This window comes from Spea bombifrons, chromosome 2, assembly GCF_027358695.1.
Source record: "Spea bombifrons isolate aSpeBom1 chromosome 2, aSpeBom1.2.pri, whole genome shotgun sequence".
In the NCBI taxonomy this organism is placed as follows: domain Eukaryota; kingdom Metazoa; phylum Chordata; class Amphibia; order Anura; family Pelobatidae; genus Spea; species Spea bombifrons.
In genome coordinates this window covers 107,274,787-107,300,894 of record NC_071088.1, presented here as the reverse complement: position 1 = coordinate 107,300,894, position 26,108 = coordinate 107,274,787, and the positions used below count along the sequence as shown (strand labels likewise).

General features: G+C 44.7%; 2 protein-coding genes across 2 annotated transcripts; one reads left to right on the top strand and one right to left on the bottom strand.

Moving 5' to 3' along the window:
- Window positions 1-2,293: 2,293 nt before the first annotated feature.
- Window positions 2,294-4,108, bottom strand: LOC128473789 (protein kinase C delta type-like). Its single transcript, XM_053456022.1, has one exon. The coding sequence runs from the start codon at window positions 4,106-4,108 to the stop codon at window positions 2,294-2,296; it is 1,815 nt and encodes a 604-aa protein (XP_053311997.1).
- A 12,845-nt stretch (window positions 4,109-16,953) lies between these two features.
- Window positions 16,954-25,937, top strand: LOC128473788 (ETS-related transcription factor Elf-1-like). The gene is made up of 8 exons (XM_053456021.1): window positions 16,954-17,138; window positions 18,117-18,224; window positions 18,865-19,023; window positions 20,372-20,455; window positions 20,918-20,997; window positions 21,085-21,179; window positions 22,419-22,901; window positions 24,338-25,937. The coding sequence occupies exons 1-8, from the start codon at window positions 17,069-17,071 to the stop codon at window positions 24,948-24,950; spliced, it is 1,692 nt and encodes a 563-aa protein (XP_053311996.1). The 5' UTR covers window positions 16,954-17,068; the 3' UTR covers window positions 24,951-25,937.
- Window positions 25,938-26,108: the final 171 nt, after the last annotated feature.

Here is a 26,108-nt window from a genome sequence, read left to right as displayed (position 1 = left end):
TTACAAAAATCTTTCAGAAGCTTTTTCTGGATGCCCCCATTTAAAGTATTGCTTCTTATAGGGCTGCAGTGGCTGAAATACAACAATGCCGTGTGTGCTTTTATATATGTCCTCATGGAAGGACAATGCCAGTTGATCCTAAAGGCATATTGCATCTACAGATAAGGAGAGTTTAGTTGTCTTTGAATAAGTTTCTCTGCCGCCACTCTTGCTGATCTACAGTTTTGGAAATATGTGTAAAGTCCTTTAATAGAAAGCCAGAAGTTGCAGCCATCTTCATGTGGTATCAATTGATGTATAGAAGGTGTTGGTTTATTTTATTAGGTTGAGTATCCCTTATCCGAAATGCTTGCCCCCCCCCTGAGAAGAAAAATCAGATTTTTGATCTTCTCGAATAAGGGATACTTAGCCTGTTGCATTTTTTAAATGTTTTTCTTTAATTATTATTATACAATTTGATTCTAAAGATTGAGAAGGGGTTTAGTGGTTAAACCCTGCTGATTGGGCCTCCCATTAGGGGCTATTGTGATACGTTTTTAGCTATTATAGAATAATCACTTTTTATACACATCATTAAATGTATTGGGAACTGAGAATGTAGAGGGGCTGTGGTCCAATTCATCAGATTAAAATAAAATCCGACCTTGCTGCTCGTTTGCACGATGAATTGATATCTAGACATTATTTTCCTGTAAATTAGTGGAATTTATCTGGCGGATACCTAAAGGCAGTGTTTAGTAAAGTTGTAAATACCAATGTAGGTAAACGTGTTTGGTTGGTGTCTCATTGATCCATATCACTAGACTTTATTTGTTAATTTGTGTTGTTTGTGTCCCTCCAGATCTTTTCGTGACAATGACATTGTTACAGATCCACAGAAATCTCTGGAGGTCAGTACAATTATTACATTGATTTAAGGATAATTCCATCGTTGTATTAAATGTTTATAACTAAAAAAAAAAGCATGCTGAAAAGCGACAAATGGTAACGAAAGCTGTATTTATATGTATATGATATATTTAATATGTATTATAAATACAGCCTTGTGGTGAATATATGGTGTATGGGCTTAGAAAGTACTCCGGATTCCCTTAAAGAAAACTATCATTCAAATGATACACTGGCCTCCCCGCATATGCCGCGCTGCCCTCCCCGCAGATGACCCCATTAACCATAACTTGCCCTAAATTAACCCTAAACATCCCATTAACCATAACTGCCCCTAAATTAACCCCCACCTTCCCTAACTTTCAGCAGCCCAAATATTAATATTTACACTGCTGTCCTTGAAAGTTTAAATAACCAGATATTTTTCTATGTTTGCCGAGTAAGACTTTATCTGATGAAGACTCCATTGTTTTCTGAGCGAACTAACATGTTCCTGCTTCTGTGGAGCTTTAACACAGACGTCGCTGGGGGAATCTATAGAGATGTTAAGCACTTAAACCCTGGATTTCTATTATTTATCATATACTAAGCCACACGTTATGTTACGACCAGGAGGACATGCTTATCTTGAAACAGAATATTACTAAAGAAGCAAAGATTTTGAGATTTTTGAAAAAAATTTATTTTTCTGTGAACCGGTTTTTGCTGGCTCTGGGATACAGGAGGAGGTGGCTCTCCTTATCGGAGCAAATCATGAAGCAGATCAGTCTCAGTCCGCAGGAGGCCTTCCTGTAACGGTTCCTGCACCGTGATGCCAGGGTACAGCGGTTTGTCTTGTACCGGCGGGATGCCAGGGTACAGCGGTTTGTCTTGTACCGGCGGGATGCCAGGGTACAGCGGTTTGTCTTGTACCGGCGCAATGCCAGGGTACAGCGGTTTGTCTTGTACCGGCGCAATGCCAGGGTACAGCGGTTTGTCTTGTACCGGCGCAATGCCAGGGTACAGCGGTTTGTCTTGTACCGGTGCAATGCCAGGGTACAGCGGTTTGTCTTGTACCGGCGCAATGCCAGGGTACAGCGGTTTGTCTTGTAGCGGCGCAATGCCAGGGTACAGCGGTTTGTCTTGTACCGGCGCAATGCCAGGGTACAGCGGTTTGTCTTGTACCGGCGCAATGCCAGGGTACAGCGGTTTGTCTTGTACCGGCGCAATGCCAGGGTACAGCGGTTTGTCTTGTACCGGCGCAATGCCAGGGTACAGCGGTTTGTCTTGTACCGGCGCAATGCCAGGGTACAGCGGTTTGTCTTGTACCGGCGCAATGCCAGGGTACAGCGGTTTGTCTTGTACCGGCGCAATGCCAGGGTACAGCGGTTTGTCTTGTACCGGCGCGATGCCAGGGTACAGCGTGTTAGTCTTGTTGTACCGGCGCGATGCCAGGGTACAGCAGTTTGTCTTGATGTACCGGCGGGATGCCAGGGTACAGCAGTTTGTCTTGTGGTACCGGCGGGATGCCCGGGTACAGCAGTTGGTCTTGTGGTACCGGCGGGATGCCAGGGTACAGCAGTTGGTCTTGTGGTACCGGCGGGATGCCAGGGTACAGCAGGTTGTCTTGTGGTACCGGCGGGATGCCAGGGTACAGCAGTTGGTCTTGTGGTACCGGCGGGATGCCAGGGTACAGCAGTTGGTCTTGTGGTACCGGCGGGATGCCAGGGTACAGCAGTTGGTCTTGCTGTAGCGGCGGGATGCCAGGGTACAGCAGTTGGTCTTGCTGTAGCAGCGGGATAGAAGGTAGTATGTTCTCCCACAAGTTGAAAGCAGACATACTGCGTGGTTCCTGCCGAGAAGATGTTGAATTGTTCCATTGTGCACCCGTGAAGGAAAACCCATGGAACAATTTCTGATCTTCAGGGTTAATGGGGGTCCCCAGGTCCTCAGGAGGTAAAAACCCTTTCTCCGGTCTCAATGCCAGCATCAAGCTCTCTGGAGATGGTGGGAGGAAGAAGAACGGAGGAGCTACTCTTCCCGCCTCAAGGTCTCCCCAATCAATAAACTGAAAGAAGGGATGGAAGTGGATGGTGGCAGCTTCTTTCAGCCTCTTGGAGGGTTTCTTGCACAGCATCTTCTTTATGAGGTCTTTGGTCTCAGGGCTGAGATGGTCAGGGTACAGCGGTGTGTCCTTGATGACCGATCTGGCCACCTCTTTAATGTCTGTCCCGCCGTAGAATGGTATGTCTCCCGTGGCCATCTCATACAGTATAACCCCGTAGGCCCACCAGTCTATAGAGGCATTATACCTCTTACCTCGGTACATTTCCGGGGCTATGTATCCCAGGGTCCCAGCCAAACCGTGAGCCGTCTGCTCTCCGAACATGTTCTCCACAGCCAGACCAAAATCTGCTATCTTAAGATGACCCTCGTTGTCCAACAGCACATTCTCTGGCTTCAAATCCCGATGGACGATGCCCTTGCTATGGAGATACCGCAAACCACAGACTAGTTCGGCAGCGAAGAACGTGGTGATGTTGGGGTCAAGTCTGCCAAAAGTAGCAAGAAGCTTATCCAGGTCTCCTCCATTTAGGAACTGCATGGCGAAGAGCAGGGAGTCCTCTGTCTGGAAAGCGGCATGCATGTGGGTCAAGAATGGGCTCCCCACTGCCGCTTCCAACACGCGCCTCTCCACCATAATGCTGCTCCTGTCCTCAAGAAGTTGCTTCTTCTTGATCATTTTAACGGCCAAGAACTTTTTGCTGATGGTGTCGGTAGCCAGCATGACTTTGCCGAAACCGCCCTTTCCCAACAGGCCATGGAACAGAAGGCGTTTCAAAGGAATGTCCGATTTAGATGGTTGGGAACTGGCCTCATCTCGCCTCTTCTTCGTATCGCCATGTCCCTCCATTTGGTTTCGTTTACGCTTTCTGTCCCTGCCTTTACTTTCTTTCCTTACCTTCTTGGCCTGGCCCTTCACCTGCTTCTTGCTCTCCTTCCGTTTTCTTTTCCTGTCACAGTCCACATTTGCGCATGATGTCCCAGCGCCCTGTCCTAGGTCTTTACTATGGTTTTCTGTGGCCTGTTTTAGCATCTCTGGGTTACCTCCAAGGGGCATTTGGCTTACAGGGGGAAGTTGGTCCCGCTCCATCAGCCATAGGTCTTTCTCAGCCCCGTGGTTACCCTTTCTCTGTAGCTCCACCGCTTCTCCTCTCCTTTTCTTATCAGTTTTCTCCATTGAAGTCTTTTTAAACTTCTTTTTTGTGCGTTTCATATTTTTATTGCTCAATGAAACAACAAAACTTCAACACAAAATTTCAGGGATTGAGAAAGCTGACTTAATCCTCTAAAGGTTTGAGAGTAATGGCAACGTTGTAAAGCATTGCCTGAATACATGGAATCCTTCTGTTACATTATCAGTTGTGATGTCATGTGTCTGCGAGTGAATGTGCTGGGCATCCAAGTATGTTTTGTTATACAGTATATATGAATATTTTTTCTTTTTTCGCTATTGTCATTTATAAAATCCCAAATATTATGAATCTTCATACAGTGACTGTTCAGGTATGACTATATACAGTAATAACCCCCCCGGCGCTGCTTACAGTAATATACCCCCCTGGCGCTGCATACAGTAATATACCTCCCCCGGCACTGCATACTGTAATATTACCAGGGCCGGACTGGGACTGAAAAGCAGCCCTGGAAAAATTTGGAGACCAGCCCCATATAGTTTATCTCACGGTGAAGCTCTTATACCCACACGCACCCCTTATACACACCCGAGTCACACTATGTGCCATTCTTTTTATCTCATTATTTGTATTAAAATGCCAGAACGCAAAAGTGTTAAAAGGCCCTAATAAATGAAATACATTACACATAATGGGATCAAAACATTTACTACTGCGAACATTTTTAGATGAAAGAGTTCCATTTTATTCAGTGGAACAAAACACTGATCACATTATTCTTCACGATATTCTGGTAAGAAACTTTTATTTCTTTATTAATTCATGTAGACTATTTTTTTCCATATTTAATAAAAGCTATGATTGAGACATGTTTGTTTTTTATTTCCTTTCATTTGACAACCTACCCCCGAGTTATGCACCTCTGCCCCCAGGCTTGCCACTCTGCCCCCTGATATGCCTTCTAACCCCCTATATGCCACTTTGCCTCCAGAAATGCCTTATACCCCCTATATGCCACTCTGTCCCATGATATGCCTTCTAACCCCCTACATGCCTCTCTGCCATATAGGGGGTTAAAAGGCATATCATGGGACAGAGTGGCATATAGTGGGTATAAGGCATTCCTGGAGGCAGAGTGGCATGAAGGGGGTTAAAAGGCATATCATGGGGCACTCTGCCTCCAGAAAAGCCTTTTACTCCCTATGCCCCCTATATGCCACTCTGCCTCCCTGATATGCTTTATACCCTCCTATATGCCCCTCTGCCCCATAATGTGCCTTTTAATCCCTATATGCCACTCTGCCTCCAGAAATGCCTTTTACTCCCTATGTCACTCTGCCTCCAGAAATGCCTTATACCCCCCATATGCCACTCTGCCTCTCTGATATGCCTCAACCCTCCTATATGCCCCTCTGCCCCGTGATATGCATTTTAACCCCCTTTTTGCCACTCCACCTCCAGATATGCCTTTTGACCCCCTATATGTCACTCTGCATCCAGAAATGCCTTATACCCCTATATGCCACTCTGTCCCATGATATGCCTTCTAACCTCCTATATGGCACTCTGCCATATAGGGGGTTAAAAGGCATATCATGGGACAGAGTGGCATATAGGGGGGTATAAGGCATTTCTGGAGGCAGAGTGGCATAAAGGGGGTTAAAAGGCATATCATGGGGCACTCTGCCTACAGAAAAGCCTTATGCCCCCTATATGCCACTCTGCCTCCCCAATATGCTTTATACCCTCCTATATGCCCCTCTGCCCCATGACATCCCTTTTAACTCCCTTTTTGCCACTCTGCCTCCAGATATGCCGTTGACCCCCTATATGTCACTCTGCATCCAGAAATGCCTTATACCCCTATATGCCACTCTGGCATATAGGGGGTTAAAAGGCATATCATGGGACAGAGTGGCATATAGGGGGTATAAGGCATTTCTGGAGGCAGAGTGGCATGAAGGGGGTTAAAAGGCATATCATGGGGCACTCTGCCTCCAGAAAAGCCTTATGCCCCCTATATGCCACTCTGCCTCCCCGATATGCTTTATACCCTCCTATATGCTCCTCTGCCCCATGATATACCTTTTAACCCCCTTTATGCCACTCTGCCTCCAGATATGCCTTTTGACCCTCTATATGTCACTCCGCATCCAGAAATGCCTCATACCCCTATATGCAACTCTGGCATATAGGGGGTTAAAAGGCATATCATGGGACAGGGTGGCATATAGGGGCATATAAGGCATTTCTGGAGGCAGAGTGGCATATAGGGGGACACACTTACATACACACACATGCCGATTTTTTTCTATTATGCCATTATACAGTACAAAAAATACATTATTTTACTCACCTTCTACTTCTCTTGACTTCCTGGTAGCCGCACACTGTTCTCCTCTATGCTGACAGCCAGGATGCCACTGACCTGACATTCGGTGCTGCAGCAGTCTGAGTGCGAGGGGGCGGAGCTTCCACCTGACGCTGCTCACATCACTATGCAGCCATCAGACTGCTGGGAATGTATTCTAAACGGCCGGTGCGTGCTGATGCCGCCGGCCGGAGCTACTTTAACACTTTTTTTTATTATTTATATGGTAAGCTGGATCGGCTTGCCATATAAAGTAAAAAAAAAGTATTAAAGCAGAGGCGGCCGGCGGCATCAGCACGCATCGGCCGTTCAGATTACATTCCCAGCAATCTGATGGCCGCATAGTGATGGGAGCAGCGTGAGGGGTGAAAGGTCAGTGCGAGGGGGCGGAGCTTTCACCCCTCACGCTGCTCCCATCACTAGACGGCCATCGCACACGGCTGCTGGGTGCTGATGCCCGCCGGCCGGCCGCATCAGCACCCAGCAGCCGCTTTGATTAGATTTCGGGCAGCCTGGGGGGCAGCTCACCGGCTGTCTTCATGGCCGCCCAGCCCACGGACCTTCTGGCCCACCGGGAAATTTCCCGGTATCCCGGTGGGCCACTCCGTCCCTGAATATTACCCCCACCCGGCGCTGCATACTGTAATATTACCCCCACCTGGCGCTGTATACAGGAATATACCCCCCTGGCGCTGTATACAGGAATATACCCCCCCGTCGCTGCATACAGTAATATACCCCCCGGCGCTGCACACTCTAATATACCCCCCCGACGCTGCGTACAGTAATATACCCCCCCACGCTGCCTACAGTAATGTACACCCCCCCCGGCGCTGCATACAGTAATATACACCCCCCCCCCGGCGCTGCATACAGTAATATACACACCCCTCCCCGGCGCTGCATACAGTAATTTACCCCCCCCCCCTGGCACTGCCTACAGAAATATATACCCCCCGGCGCTGCATACAGTAATATCCCCCAGCCGGCGCTGCAAACAGTAATATACCCCCCCGGCGCTGCCTACAGTAATATACACCCCCCCCCGGCGCTGCTAACAGTAATACCCCCCCCCCCGGTGCTGCAAACAGTAATACCCCCCCCCCCCCGGCGCTGCAAACAGTAATATTCCCCCCCCCGGCACTGCAAACAGTAATATACCCCCCCCCGGCGCTGCCTACAGGAATATACCCCCCCGGCGCTGCCTACAGGAATATAACCCCCCCGGCGCTGCCTACAGTAATATAACCCCCCCCGGCGCTGCCTACAGTAATATAACCCCCCCCGGCGCTGTCTACAGTAATATACCCCCCCCCCAGTGCTGCCTACAGTAATATACCCCCCCCCCGGTGCTGCCTACAGTAATATACCCCCCCCCGGCGCTGCCTTCAGTAATATACACCCCCCCCGGCACTGCCTACAGTAATATACCCCCCCGGCGCTGCAGACAGTAATATACCCCCCCCCCGCGCTGCAGACAGTAGTTCCCCCCCCGCGCTGCAGACAGTAGTTCCCCTCCCCGCGCTGCAGACAGTAGTCCCCCCCCGCGCTGCAGACAGTAGTTTACCCCCCCGCGCTGCATACAGTAATTTACCCCCCCCCGAGCTGCCTACAGTAATATACCCCCTGGCGCTGCCTACGGTAATATACCCCCCCATTGTTCTTAGGGGGTTAAACAAAGTTGACCATTGAAAACTAAATTTTAATTACTACCACGTTTTGGGATTTTTTTTGCCGCTATGCGTCAACAAATAAAGCAGTCCGAACCAAAACCGATATGTACTACATGAAAACTGCGATGACGTAACATTACTCTTTTTATGTCTATTGTCCAGTTACAGTGCTGTGATCACACGTGATATACCGGGCACCATGACAGAGGCGTCCTCCTGTACACTGTGAGTATCTCTTTCCTTGTCTATTCGAGTAGCTGATTTCATAGCTGAGTGATCTGTTTAAAGGGACACTCCAGCCATCCTAGTCACTGCTTACAATAGCCATGTGGTCCATTTTTACAAATGCATGGGGGGGGGATTCCCATATGGATTTTCCCCTGTCCCCACCTCTAGCTGAATGCATCCTCCTGCACGTTTAGACCCAAGTGCACGTTTGTGAGGTTTTCCCATTGATTGGCTGCTTAAGCTGTCAATTAGTGACTTGATGCTCCCATTGATTTCATGAGAAGTACTTTACTGCCACTGATTGGTGGCAAGCAATGTCTATTGGCTCATGGTGGGAGAAAGAAGATTTTGCACTATGGCTACAAGTATGACTGTCTCTTCAGATTTTATTTTGGTCTCCCTTGCAAATACGTGAGAGGGGTTCTGCAGGATCCTCCATGTGCGTTTGCCTCTTTCTCCACCCCACAGCTTCTTAGTTTGCAGTGGATCCGCTTTCCTCACTGCATAGATGGTTCCAGCGATGGCTTGTACATGAGTTTCATGCAGTCTAAATGAGACCCTGAATGCTCAAAAAGCACTTCTGTTCACTAAAATATGAGCACCTTCTGCTGATTTGGTCGTTCAAGCAACCAGCAGTGGCAAGATAAACAGGACAACAAAGGGGGCCGTACGCCGTACCAACTCCTAAAAATAAATACATGATATCGGTGCTGGTTGAAGAATGGATATTAAACCACTTACAAAGTACATTAATACGCGTTCTTTATTGGTGGGACTGCTTGTTATACCGGAGTGTCCCTGAAACCCAGCCTTCTAGTATGTAAGTTAATAATAGGTTTAAACACAAAAATTACAAAAATCTTTCAGAAGCTTTTTCTGGATGCCCCCATTTAAAGTATTGCTTCTTATAGGGCTGCAGTGGCTGAAATACAACAATGCCGTGTGTGCTTTTATATATGTCCTCATGGAAGGACAATGCCAGTTGATCCTAAAGGCATATTGCATCTACAGATAAGGAGAGTTTAGTTGTCTTTGAATAAGTTTCTCTGCCGCCACTCTTGCTGATCTACAGTTTTGGAAATATGTGTAAAGTCCTTTAATAGAAAGCCAGAAGTTGCAGCCATCTTCATGTGGTATCAATTGATGTATAGAAGGTGTTGGTTTATTTTATTAGGTTGAGTATCCCTTATCCGAAATGCTTGCCCCCCCCCCTGAGAAGAAAAATCAGATTTTTGATCTTCTCGAATAAGGGATACTTAGCCTGTGGCATTTTTTAAATGTTTTTCTTTAATTATTATTATACAATTTGATTCTAAAGATTGAGAAGGGGTTTAGTGGTTAAACCCTGCTGATTGGGCCTCCCATTAGGGGCTATTGTGATACTTTTTAGCTATTATAGAATAATCACTTTTTATACACATCATTAAATGTATTGGGAACTGAGAATTTAGAGGGGCTGTGGTCCAATTCATCGGATTAAAATAAAATCCGACCTTGCTGCTCGTTTGCACGATGAATTGATATCTAGACATTATTTTCCTGTAAATTAGTGGAATTTATCTGGCGGATACCTAAAGGCAGTGTTTAGTAAAGTTGTAAATACCAATGTAGGTAAACGTGTTTGGTTGGTGTCTCATTGATCCATATCACTAGACTTTGTTAATTTGTGTTGTTTGTGTCCCTCCAGATCTTTTCGTGACAATGACATTGTTACAGATCCACAGAAATCTCTGGAGGTCAGTACAATTATTACATTGATTTAAGGATAATTCCATCATTGTATTAAATGTTTATAACTAAATAAAAAAGCATACTGAAAAGCGACAAATGGTAACGAAAGCTGTATTTATATGTATATGATATATTTAATATGTATTATAAATACAGCCTTGTGGTGAATATATGGTGTATGGGCTTAGAAAGTACTCCGGATTCCCTTAAAGAAAACTATCATTCAAATGATACACTGCCCTCCCCGCATATGCCGCGCTGCCCCCCCTGCATATGCCGCGCTGCCCTCCACGCAGATGACCCCATTAACCATAACTTGCCCTAAATTAACCCTAAACATCCCATTAACCATAACTGCCCCTAAATTAACCCCCACCTTCCCTAACTTTCAGCAGCCCAAATATTAATATTTACACTGCTGTCCTTGAAAGTTTAAATAACCAGATATTTTTCTATGTTTGCCGAGTAAGACTTTATCTGATGAAGACTCCATTGTTTTCTGAGCGAACTAACATGTTCCTGCTTCTGTGGAGCTTTAACACAGACGTCGCTGGGGGAATCTATAGAGATGTTAAGCACTTAAACCCTGGATTTCTATTATTTATCATATACTAAGCCACACGTTATGTTACGACCAGGAGGACATGCTTATCTTGAAACAGAATATTACTAAAGAAGCAAAGATTTTGAGATTTTTGAAAAAAATTTATTTTTCTGTGAACCGGTTTTTGCTGGCTCTGGGATACAGGAGGAGGTGGCTCTCCTTATCGGAGCAAATCATGAAGCAGATCAGTCTCAGTCCGCAGGAGGCCTTCCTGTAACGGTTCCTGCACCGTGATGCCAGGGTACAGCGGTTTGTCTTGTACCGGCGGGATGCCAGGGTACAGCGGTTTGTCTTGTACCGGCGCAATGCCAGGGTACAGCGGTTTGTCTTGTACCGGCGCAATGCCAGGGTACAGCAGTTTGTCTTGTACCGGCGCAATGCCAGGGTACAGCGGTTTGTCTTGTACCGGCGCAATGCCAGGGTACAGCGGTTTGTCTTGTACCGGCGCAATGCCAGGGTACAGCGGTTTGTCTTGTACCGGCGCAATGCCAGGGTACAGCGGTTTGTCTTGTACCGGCGCAATGCCAGGGTACAGCGGTTTGTCTTGTACCGGCGCAATGCCAGGGTACAGCGGTTTGTCTTGTACCGGCGCAATGCCAGGGTACAGCGGTTTGTCTTGTACCGGCGCAATGCCAGGGTACAGCGGTTTGTCTTGTACCGGCACAATGCCAGGGTACAGCGTGTTAGTCTTGTTGTACCGACGCAATGCCAGGGTACAGCGTGTTAGTCTTGTTGTACCGGCGCGATGCCAGGGTACAGCAGTTTGTCTTGTGGTACCGGCGGGATGCCAGGGTACAGCAGTTGGTCTTGTGGTACCGGCGGGATGCCAGGGTACAGCAGGTTGTCTTGTGGTACCGGCGGGATGCCAGGGTACAGCAGTTGGTTTTGTGGTACCGGCGGGATGCCAGGGTACAGCAGTTGGTCTTGCTGTAGCGGCGGGATGCCAGGGTACAGCAGTTGGTCTTGCTGTAGCAGCGGGATAGAAGGTAGTATGTTCTCCCACAAGTTGAAAGCAGACATACTGCGTGGTTCCTGCCGAGAAGATGTTGAATTGTTCCATTGTGCACCCGTGAAGGAAAACCCATGGAACAATTTCTGATCTTCAGGGTTAATGGGGGTCCCCAGGTCCTCAGGAGGTAAAAACCCTTTCTCTGGTCTCAATGCCAGCATCAAGCTCTCCGGAGATGGTGGGAGGAAGAAGAATGGAGGAGCTACTCTTCCCGCCTCAAGGTCTCCCCAATCAATAAACTGAAAGAAGGGATGGAAGTGGATGGTGGCAGCTTCTTTCAGCCTCTTGGAGGGTTTCTTGCACAGCATCTTCTTTATGAGGTCTTTGGTCTCAGGGCTGAGATGGTCAGGGTACAGCGGTGTGTCCTTGATGACCGATCTGGCCACCTCTTTAATGTCTGTCCCGCCGTAGAATGGTATGTCTCCCGTGGCCATCTCATACAGTATAACCCCGTAGGCCCACCAGTCTATAGAGGCATTATACCTCTTACCTCGGTACATTTCCGGGGCTATGTATCCCAGGGTCCCAGCCAAACCGTGAGCCGTCTGCTCTCCGAACATGTTCTCCACAGCCAGACCAAAATCTGCTATCTTAAGATGACCCTCGTTGTCCAACAGCACATTCTCTGGCTTCAAATCCCGATGGACGATGCCCTTGCTATGGAGATACCGCAAACCACAGACTAGTTCGGCAGCGAAGAACGTGGTGATGTTGGGGTCAAGTCTGCCAAAAGTAGCAAGAAGCTTATCCAGGTCTCCTCCATTTAGGAACTGCATGGCGAAGAACAGGGAGTCCTCTGTCTGGAAAGCGGCATGCATGTGGGTCAGGAATGGGCTCCCCACTGCCGCTTCCAACACGCGCCTCTCCACCATAATGCTGCTCCTGTCCTCAAGAAGTTGCTTCTTCTTGATCATTTTAACGGCCAAGAACTTTTTGCTGATGGTGTCGGTAGCCAGCATGACTTTGCCGAAACCGCCCTTTCCCAACAGGCCATGGAACAGAAGGCGTTTCAAAGGAATGTCCGATTTAGATGGTTGGGAACTGGCCTCATCTCGCCTCTTCTTCGTATCGCCATGTCCCTCCATTTGGTTTCGTTTACGCTTTCTGTCCCTGCCTTTACTTTCTTTCCTTACCTTCTTGGCCTGGCCCTTCACCTGCTTCTTGCTCTCCTTTCGTTTTCTTTTCCTGTCACAGTCCACATTTGCGCATGATGTCCCAGCGCCCTGTCCTAGGTCTTTACTATGGTTTTCTGTGGCCTGTTTTAGCATCTCTGGGTTACCTCCAAGGGGCATTTGGCTTACAGGGGGAAGTTGGTCCCGCTCCATCAGCCATAGGTCTTTCTCAGCCCCGTGGTTACCCTTTCTCTGTAGCTCCACCGCTTCTCCTCTCCTTTTCTTATCAGTTTTCTCCATTGAAGTCTTTTTAAACTTCTTTTTTGTGCGTTTCATATTTTTATTGCTCAATGAAACAACAAAACTTCAACACAAAATTTCAGGGATTGAGAAAGCTGACTTAATCCTCTAAAGGTTTGAGAGTAATGGCAACGTTGTAAAGCATTGCCTGAATACATGGAATCCTTCTGTTACATTATCAGTTGTGATGTCATGTGTCTGCGAGTGAATGTGCTGGGCATCCAAGTATGTTTTGTTATACAGTATATATGAATATTTTTTCTTTTTTCGCTATTGTCATTTATAAAATCCCAAATATTATGAATCTTCATACAGTGACTGTTCAGGTATGACTATATACAGTAATAACCCCCCCCGGCGCTGCATAAAGTGATATACCTCCCCCCTGGCGCTGCATACAGTAATATACCTCCCCCGGCGCTGCATACTGTAATATTACCCCCACCCGGCGCTGCATACTGTAATATTACCCCCACCCGGCGCTGCATACTGTAATATTACCCCCACCCGGCGCTGTATACAGGAATATTACCCCCACCCGGCACTGTATACAGGAATATACCCCCCGTCGCTGCATACAGTAATATACCCCCCGGCGCTGCACACTGTAATATACCCCCCCCGACGCTGCGTACAGTAATATACCCCCCCGACGCTGCGTACAGTAATATACCCCCCCACGCTGCCTACAGTAATATACCCCCCCGGCGCTGCCTACAGTAATATACCCCCCCCGGCGCTGCCTACAGTAATATAACCCCCCCCCGGCACTGCCTACAGTAATATAACCCCCCCCGGCGCTGCCTACAGTAATATATCCCCCCCCGGCGCTGCCTACAGTAATATACCCCCCCGGCGCTGCCTTCAGTAATATACCCCCCCCCCGGCGCTGCCTTCAGTAATATACCCCCCCCCCCCGGCACTGTCTACAGTAATATACCCCCCCCCGGCGCTGCCTACAGTAATATACCCCCCCGGCGCTACAGACAGTGATATACCCCCCCCCGGCGCTGCAGACAGTAATATACCCCCCGCGCTCCAGACTGTAATGTAGCCCCCCCGCGCTGCAGACAGTTGTTCCCCCCCCCCCGCGCTGCAGACAGTAGTTCCCCCCCCGCGCTGCAGACAGTAGTTTACCCCCCCCAGCGCTGCATACAGTAATTTACCCCCTGGCGCTGCCTACTGTAATATACCCCCCCCATTGTTCTTAGGGGGTTAAACAAAATTGACCACGTTTTTGCCTGAAAATGAGGACGGTCTCCCACAGAAACAAACAAAACAGAGGACTCTTTGCTTGCGTTTTGTTCCTATCTCCTCTGGCAATCGCTTCCATGTACTTACCCTCTTCTTTCTAGTTCTGCTTCTTCCCGGTATCAGCTCCATTATCCAGGTACTAAAGGGTGGGGCCTCCACTCACAGTCTCCGCCCTTTTGTGGAAGTACTCCAAGGAGGCCTGTGTACTGTAGACAGATTTGCAGAGAAAGAGAAGCCCCTTTTTTGATATTTCCAGTTATTCATCAATCCTGGAAAATATATTTGCGTCAGGTTTAGGGCTGTAGTTGTCGCAGCAATCTGGATAGCCTTCCAGGAAAGAAGTGTTGCCGCGGATCACGGCGTTTTTGCTGCGATGCTGCCACAGATCTAAGATCTGAATAAAAGATGACTGATTATAAGACAAGGTCGTATTTTTTGTAAGATTTTTTTTCTCTTAATCGAGCAAATACGGTACTTACTCACTCAGTAACATATTTACATACATACATACATATTAACATACTTTCATACACTTACTAACATACATAAACATACTTCACATAATTACACACAGATTCAGTAACATTCACATACACAAACTCGGCAACATACTTACAAGCGGTGATATTTTACACTCAGTAACATACATACTTACATGCCCTTTTTTTGTTGGCTCAGGACAGCACTTCTGCTCCCTCGCAGTATTCACGCTGCTTGCATCTAAGTGTCAGGAAATGAGATCATATCAGGAAATTACATCATATCCCCACGCTCAGACTCCGTGTGCTGTGACTGAGAGATCCCGATATGCCGGGCCCTAGGAAGGTGGGGCACATCGGTGCTTGTGTTAAGGACCCCCCCCTGTCAAGCCCTAGGTGACGTGGAGCCCGGGGGGGGGGTTTAAACCCTCCTGTACTTAACATTTCATTTTTTTCCGTGTATATCTCTGTTTAATGTAACTATAAAAGATTGAGCTTTCATTATAAATGCAATGAAGTGTCTGTCTCCCCATGTATTTGTAACATGGCTTCTTGCTTTCTATGCACATCAATGCCTCTAAGCAATTTTTAATTTAGTGAAAGCTAATTTGTCCGTTTTTAAACTTGTATTCATTCTAGGAGCTGACAGAGGCCTTGGGGGAGAAGCCAGACAATGCAGAATACTACTGCCAAAGAGCATATGCCCACATACTGCTGCAGAATTACACCGGTAACCTCTTAACTCCATGCTAACGATACTTACCCCATCAATGCAACGGATTAATACATATTTACTGGAGAGTAAATAAATGAGATTCTGAAAGAACAGTTCCACATTTTGGACTTGCTTATTTCTGCGTTTTCTTGGAAGTATTTTAGCATTTAAAGTGCAAGTAGATAATGGATGGGAATATTTAGCTTGTTAGTTGTCTTAGAATATATTCTCCAACAGACAGACCATGAATATTTAGGGTTGACGTGATTTTTTTAATATATATTTCTGATCCTGGTTACTTAATGTACATTATTTTTTTATGTCTTGTATTTTATTTAAACAAGAATATTTTATTGTCAAACAAATATGTCACTGATACGAAAGCTGTTTTTGTGACATAGGGCTGCTCTCTAACTTTCATACATTCGTTTAGGTCAGTGCTAATTGTTCTTTATTATTTGTAGTTTTATAGCAGCAGAAATAATTTTGATCCTGTAGTCTGCATAAATCCAGCAGGGTTCTGGGAGTTCAAGGGTGCCTCCAAGTTAGCACCAACCAAAGTTAAGTAAATTTGTGAAGAACTCTGCACTCACTTTGCTTCAAGTATGTAATAAAGTTACAGGAACAAACTACTGATGAAGATACAGGTCGAATAGAGATTACCGCGTTTTGTGCCCATACTGGAGCTTACTCGTTATAAGTACCTGCAAATTATACACAGTCCGCTCATTAAGAACTTTCTATATCAGGATGGTGTTATGCGATGGGTCGCTGGATGGCTGAAGTGTAATAATATGTAATGTGTCCTGCTGACATATTCACCAATATAGGAATATTACAATATGGCTTTTATAATTCAGCAGATCTGGGCTAAAGGAAAGCGAAACCTGGAGATATTGAATTTCTGGCTTCACTGAGGGTCCAGCTGGCCACACGCGTGTAAACATGCGGATTGTCAGCCAGCCGCTCAGTGTGTGTGACACCACACCATGACGCCTTGTGAAAATAGTGGTGTGCAGTGTTTTGTGTTACTCTCATTCTCATGAGTCAAAAATAGGAATAATCTGGAAAAGGACCCACTGCTTCAGGGGTAGTTTCCAGTTATCTATACTAATACTCCTCATAGGCCCAGAGTGCAGTAAATGTAGTAACATTTAACAACGGAGCCACTGTGTATGTCTCCAGCTGCTAGACAACATTTCCCATCATTCTGTGGCAGCATCTGGAGATTGAGAATGTTGAGCCAGGTCTTGCATGAGTGTGATGTTTTTCTGAACGGACATAATCGTACACTTTTGATGCTTCTTTTGTGTTTCTGCTTGGATGTCATGAGTGCAGGAATAGTCTGCTGAGACCGTACTGTTCTGATTATTTCCAAAACTGTAATTGGTGAACAAACACATCTATTGTTCTGTGTGTGCAGCTCGGAGACCCCTCTATATTCCCCGCTGTCATCGTGGAGCACATTCCAAACGCAGATCTTCTGCACGGTTACTCGGGTTTAACATGCGTCAATGAGCCAAGTGACATGATTGCGGAAAACTCCTTGGATGTTGCTGAAGAGCAAATCATAGAAGATGATGACCTAACTCTCACAGGTAAGCTGTTTTAAAAGGTATTCTTCTTCTCTGGGATCCGGGAAGCAAGCCATACGGAACCTGACATTGTTTTTAACAGTGTTTACTTTTCCATTGGCTGTTGCCTATATTGTGGCGCAGTCTGCCCTAGCGGCTGTGTTCGGAGTTGAACCCTGCTAGCACCTGTCTGGCACGATGGCACGTTAGCTTGTTAAAACAGGTTTAAAGCACTAGACATTGAGGGAACATGGAAGATGTAATAGATGATCTTTAAAGCAATAGTTACTGCAAAAAAATTACTGTTCCTATAAGTCGCTTATTTTGTATTTGTTTTAGGGCTGTACTGGTATCTTATAATGGTATTGGTTAATGTATATTTATTGCCGATATTGATGATGATGTAACACAAGATAATCTTTATTCTATGGCCTATCAATATCCGCAGCTCTCCGTAACTGTTCCAAAATGCTTAAGAAAAGAATTACCCTTTGGCAGAGTATGGGTTTTAAACACATGTGTAATTTGTGTAGAGTGATGTAGAATACACCAGGCGTCTGTCATTTAGCTATTGTGGTAAAAATGTTTAAATCCAGTCTGTGATCCCACGCTCATCTGTGTTTACATATAAATATTTCCTGTACAAAGAACACTTTTAGCCAAATGTCAAATTTGAGCCGATAGTGCCCTCTATTGGTAAATGTTGGTTCCTACACTTGCAGCATCCCTGTCATCCCTATCATCCCTATCACAGAGTGACGTAGAATGCACCCTAAAAACAGTGGCAAGAAATACTATAATATATGATAATTCGGCTCCAGGAAGGATTCTACACACAAGCTAATTTTTACACCCTTTTTATTGCATTTTAAGCAGCCATAAATGCCATTGCTGAATATTTTGTCCGAGGACGCCAGCTCTCATCAGCGCAGGAAACAGGTTTAGAGTCTGAAAGAGGGATCCTTGAATGATACGTAAATATGTGTCCGTTATATCTTTCAGTTGAAGCATCGTGTCAAAATGAAGATGAAACAATGGAAACGATTGAAGCCGCTGAGGCACTACTGAATATGGACTCTCCCAACCCTTTGCTGGACGAGAAGCGATTAGGTGAGTTTAGGATGTTTGATATCTCTGAGGCTGGCACCACATCACGGTGTTGGTCTGTGGTCTGTTAATATACATCAGTGTTTTCTTGTTCACATTATGAGGCCTGAATTGTTGTGCAGTCATACACAGTCTTGTGTTTGGGGATACATTTGCATCCCCGTGATCAGCATTGGCTTTAGAAAACCCCGCTAATGGCCACCTTGCTGTTTTCTGAACTGTACTTATTTCAGTGTTCCTCACAAATGCTGTTCTTTTCACCCAATATATATACTCTAAGAGATAGGTGGGTGGCCAGGTAATCCAGGGGGCCAACCAAGTATCGTATATGTGATGGCATCTCCCTATATTCTTGATCATGGAAAAAAACTTCTCTGAGTGTAGAAGGGCTGCTGATCTGAGCTTCTCTTTAGAGAAAAAGACACAATCTTATCTGTGTCTGTGATTACGGATTGGTCCATGGATTCGATGATGAGCGGCATCCCGGCTATAATGCTGGGAAACATGCAGCTTAGATTCTGACACGCTGGCCCGGTAGTGTCAATGTGTTTGTTTGACAAATCCCTCTTTTCAAATGTGACAGCCGGTCTGAGTAAATGACCCTATTTATTTGCATTAACACTATTTTATTTCCCTGTTTTAGCAAACATTTTTAGCACGTGTGAAGATGATCTGATTCTTACCCCGGTTACACATGTATTCGTCACTGTTGATGGAATACCAGAGGTGATGGAATTTCACCAGAATGTGTATGAAGAGCCCACCGAATCTCAGCTGAACGAGCAACCCAAGAAGAAAAAAGGTATAAACCTGTGAACTTTAAAGAGTGGCTATTTTCTCGGTGTCACACAGTCTAGCGTTAAATTACATTATATAGCACCAGCAGATTTCATAGCGCTGTTACAATCAGCGTAATAATTTAAAATCACACACAATAACTAGCCGGTAAAAAGAGGAGGCCCTGATCTTGCCAGTTTATGATCTAGTCAGTAGTTGAGGGGGAAGTGAAACAGTAGGAGACGACGGCTTGGATGGGGATGAGCTGATAGGGTCCGGATGCTCTGTAGGGGATTTTGATCATTTAGATAGTCTGATTAGGATGATGACTGAGTGTGTTAGGAGGAAAGGTTGTACACTTCTTGAAAAAAGTGAGGTTTCAGAGAGCATTGTGATTTGTGGGGATGGAATGCCTTCACCTGAGAGTGGTTAGTCGTGGGGAGGGTATGAGAAAAGGAGAGAATGGCTGAGCTAAGGTAGGGTGATGACAGAAGGGAAGGATAGATGTGTTCTGTGGAGGGGCTCTCAAGGGAAAGGGAGATGAAATATGTTTAAATGTTGGGCGGAAGAAAAGTAAAGACGTTTAAGGGTTCATAGTAAGGATTAGGGTGATTGGGGCAAGAGATTAGGTGAGTTATCTGCTGAGTGCACAGGGAGATGGTGTTAAAGTTCCCTCCAATGTAACTCTTTTCTGTCCACTGGGGATGAAGCCACAGCAGCTACATTTCCAAGCAAGCTTGTTTCCAAGTGAGACCTAAGAATTTATGGGGCTGCCTCACAAGGGGTTACAGTATGAGATGAGGGATTCAGGGTGGATCAGATGCAATGGGATAGTCCTACCTGTAAGAGAGGGAGATGGTTGAGATGAATATATATTGCAGGTGAGCAGTTGGATGTCTGGATAGTCCAGTGTAACGCTTATCTGTCCACTGATGAAGAGTCCGCTTGGGATGAGGCCACTGCAGCTACATTTCCAAGCGTTGACTCCTTGCTATGAGCTGATAATGCTACAGCAAACCAATCTGAAGCACGCAACATGGATGTAAATCTGATCAATGCTTTCTTTATTAAGTAAAACCCATGACTGTCAAATAAATCAAAAGTATGCTTTAATCCTGAATAGTAAATTTGCAGAATGGTTGATTATTATTAACTGACGAGCCTCCTCAGAGAATACTCAAGTTATGCTTCTTAGAAGTTAATAGTTTTTGATAGCGCTCACATGAAAATTTCCAGGTTTGTTCACTGACTAGACCTGGTATAGCCCCCCTGGGTTAAACGGAAAATGATGTTTAGTGGTCGTTAAGCTCTTAAAACTCTTAAAATTGTTTGTATCTTAGACTTCACCTTAAAATGTTCATGTTTTATTTTAGGGAGAAAACCAAAAACACCTAGACCAGAATCTCCTACCACCACACCAAATATATCTGTGAAGAGGAAAAACAAAGATGGGAAAGGTAAGTAATGTTCTTGGTTAGTCCTTTGTACAGTTGTGCTCTGAAAAGTTATGCAGTTATGGTTTTGCCTTACTAGTTGGGATGCATAGAGCACATCACCTAAGTAGAAAATTCCACATTTGTTAGTGTCATAATTAAAATCATTGCCTAAAATGTTGTTGATAAAAGTGGAACTACCTTCTGCCATAGTTGTAGAGGTTGATACATTAAAGGAAATTGGAACATGCATGGTTATACCTAAGGTAATCCTGAATGTAACACAAGACCAAGGACTGGTTAAGCATTGGGTATTATGGCCTACGGCATCAATTCTAGGCTGGGCGGCAGGATCTCTGTAACGTAACTGGGGAGCATCATGGCTGGATATGACATCCTATCCTGACAGTTAAGTGGTGGTGGAGTGTCTCGGGGTGGCCCCCATCCAAGATATTCCGCTGCTGTTAACGTTTGGTGTCTTTACAGCGATAATAGAGGGCATAAAAGATGGCTTGAATGTTTCTTATATGCCTTCTGTTTCTATGTGGTACCAAGCATTACTGCTGGTAAATGCAAATTTCAATCGCCCTTGGATTTCTTCATCATGCTTTACGCAGTAAGGAATATAAGTATTTTTTTGTTTGTTTCCTCAGGGAATACTAGTAGATTCCAAAGCCGTCTCTAAACTGTGGGGGAAGCATAAGAACAAGCCAGACATGAACTATGAGACCATGGGGAGAGCACTCAGGTATTCATCCTCAGTAAATATACATTCATTATGTTGTGTGTGTTCGGTTAGCCTTTTATGGTCATTTTTAAATAATTACAATTAACGTTTATGCAGCACTAAATTTCAGTCGCTTATCTTTGGCAGTGGAGTATTCAAGTTATAGTGTGCTCATTGCTTAGGAAAATGCACAAAAACACAGTACAGAAATACAGTAGATTGATTGCAAACCTGCAAAAAACACAGCCCTAATGCTGAAGAACTGGTGTGAATTGATTGAGCTCCATTTTTATATTTAGACTGTGGCAATTAAGGGGTGTATTCACTAAGTCAGGAGTCTGCAGGAGAGTTCAGCATGTCAGTTCCCAATATCATCTTGCTAAAACTGAACTCACTATCTTCCCTCCTTCCATCTCCACCCCACTACCTGAATTTTCTGTCACCATTAACAACACGACTATCTCTCCTACTAACCAGGCCTGATGCCTTGGGTCATCCTTGACTCAAACCTCTCCTTCATCCCTCACATTCAGTCCCTCGCCAGATCCTGCCGCTTGCACCTAAAAAATATCTCTCGCATCCGCCCGTTCCTCACCCAAGAATCCACAAAAACTCTGGTTCGTTCACTTATTTACCATCTTGACTACTGCAACACTCTTCTGGTTAGTATTCTACTGTCTCGACTCTCTCTCCTCTACAGTCTATCCTAAATTCTTTTGCTAGGCTTATCATCTTTGCACACCGCTCCTCTTCTGCTTCCCCACTCTGTGAAATCCTCTACTGACTCCCTATTACCTTTAGCATTAAATTTAAAATCCTGGTACTAACATATAAGGCCCTACATGACACTGCTCCTCCATACATTTCTGCCCTCATAAACAAATACTCCCCTACTTTTCCCTTTCCCATCGGCCAAAGCTCTGCTCCTCACTTACCACCTCTTCCTTTTCCCCGTCTACAAGATTTCACTCGTGCTGCCCCATATCTCTGGGACCTACTTCCACCAAACCTTCAGCATTCACCCTCCCAACAAGACACATCTCAAAACCCACTTCTTTAGAGAAGCCACACCGTCTTATTTGCTACCCTATTCCCTCAAGATTGTAAGCGAGCAGGGCTCACTCCACCCAATGTATTGGTTTGTCAGTTTTGTCTTGTCATACACCTTGAAGTAGGGCTGGCTTTTTAATTGTATGTTCAGTGGTATGTAGAGTTTGGGTATTGGCAATTCCTAATTAAGTAATTCTGTTTTTGTTGTAGGTACTACTACCAAAGAGGAATACTTGCTAAAGTTGAAGGACAGCGCCTTGTCTATCAGTTCAAAGAAATGCCAAAGGATCTCGTGTTTATCGATGAAGATGGCACAAGTTCCAGCACAGGATACTCCGGAAACCTGTCTTCTGATCCCTCCTTGCACTCTTCAGCTTCAACTCCCAGCCGGAACCAAACAAAAGCATCCAAAGGGCCTTCAAACACTGGGACAAGAGGTAGCTCAACCACTGTTCTAAAAAATGGAGCTTCAAGACCCTCGAAAACAAAGGAACCGGCGGAGCCTCCGCAGCAACAAGTGTCCTTGTTGCCATCAGAGTTATTGAGGACAGTGCAGACTGCTGAGTCACCTCAACCTTTCCCCACTCAGCTTTTCCGGACGTTGCATGTAATGCAGTCTGGGCAGACTGTTCCTGAGCAAGCTTTGACGTGTACCATTCAGAATGACACTCTGCCTCATGCACAGACCATAAGGTATGATGTTACAGTATTTTATGCAACAAAATGATATTCCATTTCGATTATTCCATAGTGTCACACTGCATCTGCTGACATTATTCATGAAGTAGTGGCTGGGTTGGTGCATGCCACAGGCTAGGGTGCTAGGATTAGCAAGGGATGTGGTTTATTCCCACAGCATGATGCTTCACAGAAATATTATCTATTGGAAGGAGACGGGGTCTTCCATATTTTAGAGTTAAAAATTACATAAAATGTATATGATGGTTGTTTCCTCTAGAAATACCACAGTACTCAAAGCAAATGAATATATCCATGTGTTCCCCTACACTGTTTGCAATGGCCCATGGAAGATGTTACTAATAAGTAACCATGAGGGGTTTCTGCTTCCAGTCTGCATAAAGCCTTGTATTTGTAACGACTGAATCTGAATTAGACCCGGTTAAAAACGTTCTCTCATATCTGAAAAACGCTCCCCACCCCCATTATGTTAGATTTACATTGCACGACTGTCTGTGATGTCAAACAGCTTCTGCCTTTTTTCAAAATCACCTTTGTTTCTGTGAAGGGAAAAATAGTCGCATTTCCTAGGAAACACCAATAAGAACAAATATTCACTCCGCTTTTGTTACAGCGTCTATATATGTATGTATATATATATATATGTATGTGTGTATATATATATATATATATATATACCCAGTAACTATGCTTTGCAAAGCAGTACTCCCTGAGCTAAAATAAACCGATATCAACATTGAAGGGGTATGCTTTCATATGAGAATGATGTAATCTGTGATAACCATAATGTGATTGTCTTAAATGAAATCCTTGCTTCCTTTTTGCTTTAGTGTTACTTTGATTTCAGGATACATAAATTAAAACATGTCTGTCGCTTGGTTTACATTTGCTTCTTAACTACACAGGGCTTATACTGAAGGTATATGTTGTGATGATAAATCAACTCAGGCAAATGCTTTAAGAGCTGATCCTTTAGACCTGGCATAGTGCCATTTCGTGTAAATTCCTTAAGGTTGCGTTCACATCTAGATGGAATTCTCATGAGACGCAGCAACGCTGAATCGCAAGATCTGAACTGTATGGTGGCAGGTTACCTCTGAATGAGGTGTGACCTCGCCCTGCGCGGCTGTGACCTCTCCCTGCGCGGCTGTGACCTCTCCCTGCGCGGCTGTGACCTCTCCCTGCGCGGCTGTGACCTCTCCCTGCGCGGCTGTGACCTCGCCCTGTGCGGCTGTGACCTCGCCCTGCGCGGCTGTGATCTCGCCCTGCGCGGCTGTGACCTTGCATGTAGCTGCTCAAAAAGACCTTTATGAAAGGGAATTTATAGAGGGATCCCAATGGATCATGGATTTAGCCCAGTGGATCAGAAAATTATCAGAACACTTTAATCTGAATGTAATTTGTCATCTCTCTATCCTATATCTTTGCAGGACTATTCAACCTCCAGGACAAGTGCCCGTAGTGGTTTCACCTGGGAACCAGCAGCTTCACACTGTGACACTCCAAACCGTGCCCCTCACCACAGTCATAACAAGCACAGACCCAGCAACAGGGGCAGGGTCACAGAAATTTATACTTCAAGCCATTCCTTCAACCCAGCCCATGACAGTGCTCAAAGAGAACATGGTGCTGCAGCCTTCAAAATCAGGATCACCACCACCCCCCATTGTCCTGAGCTCAAACCAGGTTCAGCAGGTTTTCAACAGCAATGGTCAGAGCCTTTGCAATGGAACAGTTAGTATGCCTTCATCGCCCACCTTCAGTGTGAGTTCTCCAGTAATGACCTTCTCGCCCAGCACATCGACACTTGTCACGCAACCAGCAAACACTGTTATTACATCTGTTATCAAGTCACCGGAGTCTAGACAGACACTTGTTCCTGCATCTTCAAACCCTGGAGGAGCAGAGAGCGCATCAGAAACTGCCGACCACGCAGAGCAGAACTTCCAGTCATGTGTGTTGGTGGTAGCCAGTCCCAATGGATTTCCCTCACAGCTGGAAATAAAACAGGAAAATGAACAGTGGGCATTTGACTCAAATTAACCAAACATGAATATTTAATTTTTATTTTTTCTCTCAAATGTGATGGGCTGTTCCTGAATAATGTAATTTAAAAAAAATTCTAAGAAATCTATTTTTATTTTCCACTCCCCCTTGCTGAGTGCTAATTAAAAGTTTAATTAAATCTCAGTGAGTTTTGATTTTAAGTTGTTTTTGTATCTTGTTTATGGAATTACAATCAGGAACAAGTCTGAATTCCAGTTTGTGTACCATTGTGTCTCAGATTCCCCTTACCGTGAAGGAACATGCCCTTTCTGCTATGAAGATATCATTTTTTCTGTTTCTGATGGAAATATTTTTCTACAAGTCTGTGATCTTTTAACCTATTCACCTAAGCAGTTATTTTTGTACATCCTATTTTTGTTTTCTTGTAAATAATTTACACCAACCCAACTATGCTTTTAAGATAGAGAGATTAATTATACGTTACAGCAACATGGCTACAACAAAATAGCTTATCGCTTAAAAGTATCAAATGAAAGCAAAAAATATCTTTAAACCAAATACAACTTTTTTTTTTGTTGTTTCTGCACTGTTCTAAAGGCATTTTTGTATTTTTTTACCCCTTTCATTACTAATTCTGGATTTATATATAAAATATCAATCAACCTCTCTAGATCTTTAGCAATAACAAATGTGCCTTGGTTTAAACTATGCATTAAAATATGCCTTGTGAAAGTAATGTACTGGTATTGTACGAGGATTTTTCTTTTTTACTTGTAAATAATGTATATTATGTACGCCATGAAAATTGCAAAAAATGTGCTTATTACAATTAATTTCTATTTCTCTAAATAGATTTCAAAAAAATCAATTTTTATACACTCAAAAAATGTGTAGAATTCAAATGCTATATGTATTGATAGAGATGGAATTTGTATTTAAAGAAAATCTAAACATCGTTGAACTTGGTTTTGTATTTTTAATTGGTTTCTTAAAAAATAATTAAACCATGTGAGCAAAAAGATATATATTTCTAAAGTCAACATATTTTAATGTATGCACTATATATTAGAGAAGTAATGGTCCAGACACAAAACTTACAGGAAAAAAAAAAAGATCAAATGTGACCTGCTCCCTTCTCACCAGCCACCAGGCGGTTCCTGGCAAACCGTAAGCCATCCTTTACACAGCAGAGGT

Bases quoted from the DNA above. Each gene is read 5' to 3' on its own strand.
- LOC128473789 (XM_053456022.1), bottom strand. From the start codon at position 4,108: ATGGAGAAAACTGATAAGAAAAGGAGAGGAGAAGCGGTGGAGCTACAG.
- LOC128473788 (XM_053456021.1), top strand. From the start codon at position 17,069: ATGATTGCGGAAAACTCCTTGGATGTTGCTGAAGAGCAAATCATAGAA. The intron at 18,225-18,864 runs GTGAGTTTAGGA...TCCCTGTTTTAG, and splicing joins GCTGGACGAGAAGCGATTAG to CAAACATTTTTAGCACGTGT. The intron at 22,902-24,337 runs GTATGATGTTAC...ATATCTTTGCAG, and splicing joins CCTCATGCACAGACCATAAG to GACTATTCAACCTCCAGGAC.